This window comes from Pteropus alecto, unplaced genomic scaffold (assembly GCF_000325575.1).
Source record: "Pteropus alecto unplaced genomic scaffold, ASM32557v1 scaffold44, whole genome shotgun sequence".
In the NCBI taxonomy this organism is placed as follows: Eukaryota; Metazoa; Chordata; class Mammalia; order Chiroptera; family Pteropodidae; genus Pteropus; species Pteropus alecto.
The window spans coordinates 4,826,036-4,832,814 of record NW_006436812.1 but is presented as its reverse complement, the minus strand read 5'-3'; the positions used below and the strand labels follow the sequence as shown (position 1 = coordinate 4,832,814).

Genomic DNA, 6,779 nt, shown 5'->3' with positions numbered 1-6,779 from the left:
TTCCTTATGATCCGACGCCACAAGACCACCATTTTCACGGACGCCAAGGAGTCGAGTACCGTGTTTGAGCTGAAGCGTATCGTCGAGGGCATTCTTAAGCGGCCTCCTGACGAGCAGCGGCTGTACAAGGTGCGGCCCCGCTGGTTTCAGGCGGGCGGGGGCCGGGCAAGGGCCTGGGCTGGGGCTGGGGGCGGGCGCTGCCCAGAACCTGAGCCTGGCCGTGGGCTCACAGCGATCGCGTCGTTGATGTAAACAGTGGCGGCCGCCGCGGGTCGAATTCGCCTCGTGGAGCCGTTGTTGGGACTCGGGAAGATGAAGCGCCGATAGCGCTCGCTACACGGGAGGTATGGACTAAGGATGGCATTAAAATCGCCCTCCAGGCCCTGTGCTGAGTGCAGAGGGCCAGCGTCGCATCTGATCCCTACAACGGCCCCCTGGCAACGTGCTGGCTCTTGACATCGTTGCTATGTAGTTAAGGAAACTGAGGTTCGCGAGGTGGCCACTTAACAGCCAAGATTTGATCCCGGTGCCCGTAATCTTCTGTAGGCCCATCAGAATCACACTGCACCCCCCCCCCCCAACCCCGACACTCTTTGATGCAAAGAAAGGGAGAGTGTCAGGATGAGTCAGTTTTTGCCAGTTCTTCACCTAACAACTATAAGTCCCCAACTTGCCGATGCTCTAAAAGCCTGCCTCCCTGTTCACTGCTTAGGAACTGGCTGTAGTTACCCATCAAGGATAGCTTGGGAGTTTGGGTTTTCTCTGGGGAATCGGTGTGTCAACCCTTGATTGAAGTTTCTGGCAGTGGGAGGTCTCTCACCTAAGTGCATTGATTTAATTTTTGGCTGGAAACTAGAAAACTGATCTTTCACTCTCCCTTGGTCTCTAAAGGCCTTTTCTTCCTGATACATACTGGGGCTTCCCTGATAAGGACCCTTCCCACTGGCTGTGCTATTCCTTCACTCACTGAAACAACCCAGCTACCCTGTGAGTTGGGAATTCCAATAATTCTCATTTTACAGTTAAGGAAATTTCACATCAAAAAGATAACTGTCCAAGGGGCAAAGCTAGGATTCAAAAATTCAAACCAGGTCTACCTGTGGCCAGGTTGGGTCACTGGCTCTTCACTTGCAGTTCAGGCTGGGGTGGGGGGTGGGGATGGGGTGGGGAGCAGATTCCAGAGCCCTACCCTGGGAAGTTCTGATTTGGAAAATCTTGAGTGTAGCCCTGGAAACTGTGTTTGATAAACTCTGGGGTGGTCCTGGGCCCTACTTTGGGCTGTCTCTCTTACCCCTTCTGACTTCCAGTGTAGTTGCTGACCAAAGAAGTCTTTAGGGCTTGATCCTCCTGGGGCTTCTCCTGAGACCTTGCCTGCCTCTTTCCTCAGGATGACCAGCTTCTGGATGATGGCAAGACACTGGGTGAGTGTGGATTCACCAGTCAGACAGCGCGACCGCAGGCCCCAGCCACTGTGGGGCTGGCCTTCCGAGCAGGTGAGAAGGGCAGCCAGGCAGGGTGGAAACAGCCAAAGAAAGAGATTGTCAGGGATCCTGCAGTTTTTCCAAGTCTCTAGGACAGTGTCTTCCCAGTATACAAACATCAGGCAATATCTTGTGACAATGTATTTATTTCCCTCACAAACAAAAAAAGAGAAGCAAACAAGATGCTTGAAGAAATGGAAGCCTAGTTCATGAAGGATTCAGAGATCCCTAGTCATGATACCAGGTTACCTTTACAGAGGACTTTTCCTTTTATTCCCATACCCCCATTCTCCTCTCTGGCAAATATCAGCTTGTTCTCTAGATCTGTTGTTGTTTCTGTTTTGTTTATTCATTTTTTTTTGTTTTGTTTTTATTTAAAGCGTTCATGGATGAGTGAAATCTTGGTATTTGTTTTTTCTCTGACTTACTCCACTTAGTTATTTGTATCTTCCATTTCTTCAATGTCTTCTGGTTCTCAAAGTACAGATCTTTCACCTCTTTGGCTAAATGTATTCCTGAGTATTTACATTTTTGAAGTAAATGGGATTGTTTTCTTAATTTCTTCTGATCGTTAGTTATTGGTATATAGAAATTCAACAGATTTTTTTTGTATTGATTCTGTATTCTGTGACTATACTAAATTTTTTGGTGAAGTCCTCAGGGTTTTCTTCATATAGTATCAGATCATTTGCAGACAATGAGAGTTTTACTTGTTCCTTTCCAGTTTGGATGCCTTTTATTTTTCTTGTGTGATTGCTGTGGCAAGACCTTTCAGTAGGTTGAATAGAAGTGGTGATAGGCGGCATTCTTGTTTGTTTTGTTCCTGATCTTAGAGGAAAAGCTTTCAGCCTTTTTTTTTTTTTTTTTTTTAATTGCCTACAGCACCTGGTATTCTCCCATCCAAGTACTAACCAGGCCCGACCCTGCTTAACTTCCAAGATCAGATGAGATCGGGCACGTTCAGGGTGGCATGGCCATAGAAGCTTTCAGCTTCTTAACTTGAAAATAAAAAGGAAGTCCTTTCAAAGTAAGAGACAAGAAGCATTTATTTGTGATGAAAAAAAAGCTATTTGGGAAGCTTTGATTCGTGCAGAAGCTCAAATAATGTTCTGATTAGGAGACAAAGGCAATGGGTATTTATAAGAAACAGGAGAACGATTATATCAATAGGAGGTATTTCTGTTGGTGCAGGTAACATACTGATGTTAATTCTAAACAATGTTTTTAATTTTCAGTCCAGTAGTCATAATAAGTGCTTTCTTGTTATCTTTTCAAACAGTTCTTTGGGGTACAATGCTGTTTTGGGTCCATTCCAAAGGTTATTTTGCCTTAACATTCCAAAGATTTGAAGTTTAAGACATGAAAGGCAGTTCCCCTGGCATGGCAGCTTTGGCTCCTTCTTACAGTGGCTCCATTTACTTTATTTTTGACAAGCTTTCACCATTGATTGTGTTATTAGCTGTGGGTTTGTCATATATAGCCTTTATTATGTTGAGATGTTTTTTCTTTACCCACTTTGTTGACAGTTTTTGTTATAAAAAGGTGTTGAATTCTTTCAAAATGCTTTTTGTGCATCTATTGAGATGATATGGTTTTTATGCTTTATTTTGCTAATGTGATGTATAGGTTGATTGGTTTACAGATGTGGAACCATCCTTGCATCCATGGTATGAATCCTACTTGGTCATGTTGTATAATCCTTTCATGTATTGTTGAATCTGGTTTGCTAATATGTTGTTGAGAATTTTTACATCTATGTTCATCAAGGATATTGGCATGTAATTTTCTTTTTTGGTGATGTCTCTGGTTTGGAATCAGGGTAATGCTGGCTTCGTAGAATGAGTTTAGAAGCATTCTTTCCTTTCAGTTTTTTGAAATAGTTTAAGAAGGATAGGTATTTATTATTATTTGAATCTTTGGTAGAATTCACCTGTGAGGCTATCTGGTCTTGGACTTTAATTTGTTGGGAGTTTTTTGGTTATTGCTTCAATTTCATTGCTAGAAATTAGTCTGTTTAGATTTGTGTTTCTTTCTGGTTCAGTCTTAGAAGGGTATATACTTCTAGAAATGTATCCATGTCTTCTAAATTGTTGAGTTTGTTGGCATATAATTGTTTGCAGTATTCTTTAATGATTCTTTGTATTTCTGTGGTGTTGGTTGTACGTTCTATTTCATTTATGATTTTATTTATTTGGGTCCTCTCTTTTTTCCTTGATGAGTTTGGCTAAAGGTTTGTAAATTTGGTTTATCTTTTCAAAGAACCAGCTCTTAGTTTTATTTATCTTTTGTATTGTTTTTTAAATTTCTATTTGGTTTATTTCTGCTCTGATCTTAATCATTTCCTTCTGTTTACTTTGGGTTTTGTTGTTCCTTTATGTTTAGAATTATATTGTTTATTTGGGAATGTTCTTGTTTTTTTAGGTAGGCCTATATTGCTGTGAATTTTTCTCTTAGAACTGCTTTTGCTGCATGCTAAGTATTTTGAGAAGTTGTGTTTTCATTATCATTTGTTTCAAAAGTTTTTGATTTTTTTTGTTTCATTTCTTCTTTAATACTTCTATTTAGTAGCCTGTTCTTTAGCCTCCACATATTTATGTTTTTTCCAGTTTTCTTCCTATAGTTGATTCTAGTTTCATGCCATTTTGGTTGAAAAAGATGCTTGATATGATTTCAGTCTTCTTAAATTTATTGAGGCTTGCTTTGCGGCCTAATATATCATCTGTCCTGGAGAATGTTGCATGTGCACTACGGGAAAAATGTGTGTTCTGCAGTTTTGGGTGAAATGCTCTAATAATATCTATTAAGTTGATCTGGTCTAATGTGACATATAAGGCAATTGTTTCCTTATTAGTTTTCTGTCTAGATGATCTATTTATTGATGTAGGTAAAGTATTAAAATCCTGTACTATTATTTTATTATTATGGAGTTTTTTCTTTATGTCCATTAATAAATTGCTTTATATGTTCAGGTGCTACTATTTTGGGTGAATAGATATTTATGATTGTTATATCCTCTTCTTGGATTGACCCCATTATAATTATGTAATGTCCTCCTTTGTCTTTTTTTTTTTTTTTTTACATTTTTTTAAAAGTCTTTTTGTCCGATATGGGTGTTGCTACCCAGCTTTCTTTTCATTTCTATATGTGTGGAGTACCTTTTTCTATTCCTTCACTTTCAGGCTGTATGTGTTTTTCAATTTGGAGTCTTGTAAGCAGCATATAGATGGGTCATGTGTTTTTAATACATTTAGCCACCCTACTTTTATGGGAGCATTTACTCCATTTCCATTTAAAGTAATTGATAAGTATGTACTTATTGCCATTTTGTTGTTTTTTGGTTGTTTTTATAGTTGTCTGTTCTGTTCTTCTCTGGAACTCTTCCCTTGTAGTTTGCTGTTTTTCTTTAGCGTTTTCTTTGGGTTCCTTACTCTTTGTTCGTTTGTGTATTTTTTGTAGGTTTTTGGTTTCCGGTTACCATGAGGTATATGTATATCACAGCAGTCTATTTTAAGGTGTTTAAGTTCAAATGTATTCTGTAAGGACTATATTTTTATTTCTCCACGCTTTATGTTATTGATGTCATGGTTTACATATTTTTGTGTTGTACATCCTCTACTTATTGTAGTTTGAGTTGTTTGATACCTTTTTTTAACTTTCGTAGTAGCTTTTGATATGTGTTTTGCTGCATTTACTAACATTTAGCTTACCTGTGAGATATTTTTTCCTTCATATTTTCTTATTTCTGGTTATGGACTTTCCTTTTCTGCTTGAAGAAGACCCTTTAATGTTTCTTGTAAAGCTGGTATAATGGTGATGAACTCCTTTAGTTTTTGCTTGTTTAGGAAACTCTATTTCTACTTCAATTCTGAATAACCCTGCTGGGCAAATTATTTTAGATTGTAGCTTCCTTTTTTCAGCATTTTAAAGATGTCCTGTAAAGTTGCCGCTGAGAAATCAGCTGATAGCCTAATGGGGTATATATAATTCATTGTTTTCCTCTTGCTTCCTTCAAGATTGTCTCTTTAATTTTTGCCATTTTAATTACAGTAGATCTTGGTTTGGGTCTCTTTGGAACTCTTGTTTGGAACTGTTTTTTTCCTGGACCAGGATGTGTTTCCTTTCCCAGGTTAGGAAAGTTTTCAGCCAGTTCCTTTCTCTTTCTTCTCCTTCTGGGATCCATATAATTTGAATGTTTGAGCACTTGGTGTTATCCCAGAGGTCCCTTAAACCATCCTTGTTTTTTAAATTCTTTTTGCTGTTTTGATTGGTTGATTACTTCTAGTTTGTATTATAGGTTGCTAATCCATTTTTCTGTATTAGCTTCAGTAATTATATTCTTCAAGTCTACATGTTTTTTTTTTTTTTATTATATCTTATAACTCTTTGTTGAAGTTCTGAGTTCCTCTATTCCACTCTCAAGTTTGGGGTGCATCCTTATGACTTTATTTGAATTCTTTATCTGGCAAATTACTTGTCTCCATTTCCTTAGGGTTTGTTTTTTTTTTTTCATTCATTTAAGAGATATTTTTCAGCCTTTTATTTTGTTTGACATTCCATGTTTGTTTACATGAATAAGATAAAATAGCTGTCTATCCCAGTCTTGTAAAAGTGGCCTTAAGTAGGCTGTGTGTGCTGCGTGGTTTTGGCAGGTTGGCAGGAGGCACCTGGGGCACTGGCTGACTGAGCCAGAGTGGTTTTTGGTGGGAAAGTGCGTATAGTGATGCCCTGTTGATCCTGCTTGCTCCTTTTGTTCAGGGTTGAAATGGGCTCAGGTGGTGTCTAGGTACACACTGCAGGGACCTTGCAGGTGGGCCAGAGCACCTTGCCCACCCTGTGGAGGTGTGGAGGGTGACGTAAACAACTGCAGGGAAACAACTGTGGTGCCTCCAACCTTGTAGAATTCCCAAATCTCTGGAGAGCTCCAGTGGCTCCCCACCATTCTCTATAGAGTCTCTCTTTTGTTCGTTGTACAGAAAGTGGTCTAGTGCAGAAGTGATATATGTGTAGGCTTTCACCTGGGGTGCTGCCCAGTGGGGGCTGGAGTGGCTCCTGGCAGGGAGGCCAGCTGTTTGTGGTGATGCCCTGTTCCTGCTTGTTCTTTGTTGGGAGGCAAAAGACTGGGTAGCCAAGAACACCCAGTGGTGATCCCGCAGGTAGGCCAAAGCATCTGTGAAGAGCTCCCTACTCTGTCAAGTATAGGAAATGTAAATAATGGTGCTCACTGGCTCTTCTGAGAAGAGTTCCCACAGCTCTCAGAAGGCTACTGTGGCTTCCCAGCATTGCTTCTCAGCTTTCTCT

At 39.9% G+C, this 6,779-nt stretch overlaps 1 protein-coding gene and 1 pseudogene across 1 annotated transcript in view; one reads left to right on the top strand and one right to left on the bottom strand.

Annotated features, from left to right (window-relative positions):
* Positions 1 to 6: 6 nt before the first annotated feature.
* The window catches only part of ELOB (elongin B), a 9,370-nt gene continuing 2,597 nt past the window's right edge, over positions 7 to 6,779 (top strand). The window contains exons 1-2 of the mRNA XM_015591027.1: positions 7 to 129; positions 1,388 to 1,493. Coding sequence (XP_015446513.1) covers positions 7 to 129; positions 1,388 to 1,493 — 229 coding nt within the window. The remainder of the gene's footprint in view (positions 130 to 1,387; positions 1,494 to 6,779) is intronic.
* On the bottom strand, positions 2,355 to 2,463 carry LOC112481597 (annotated as a pseudogene).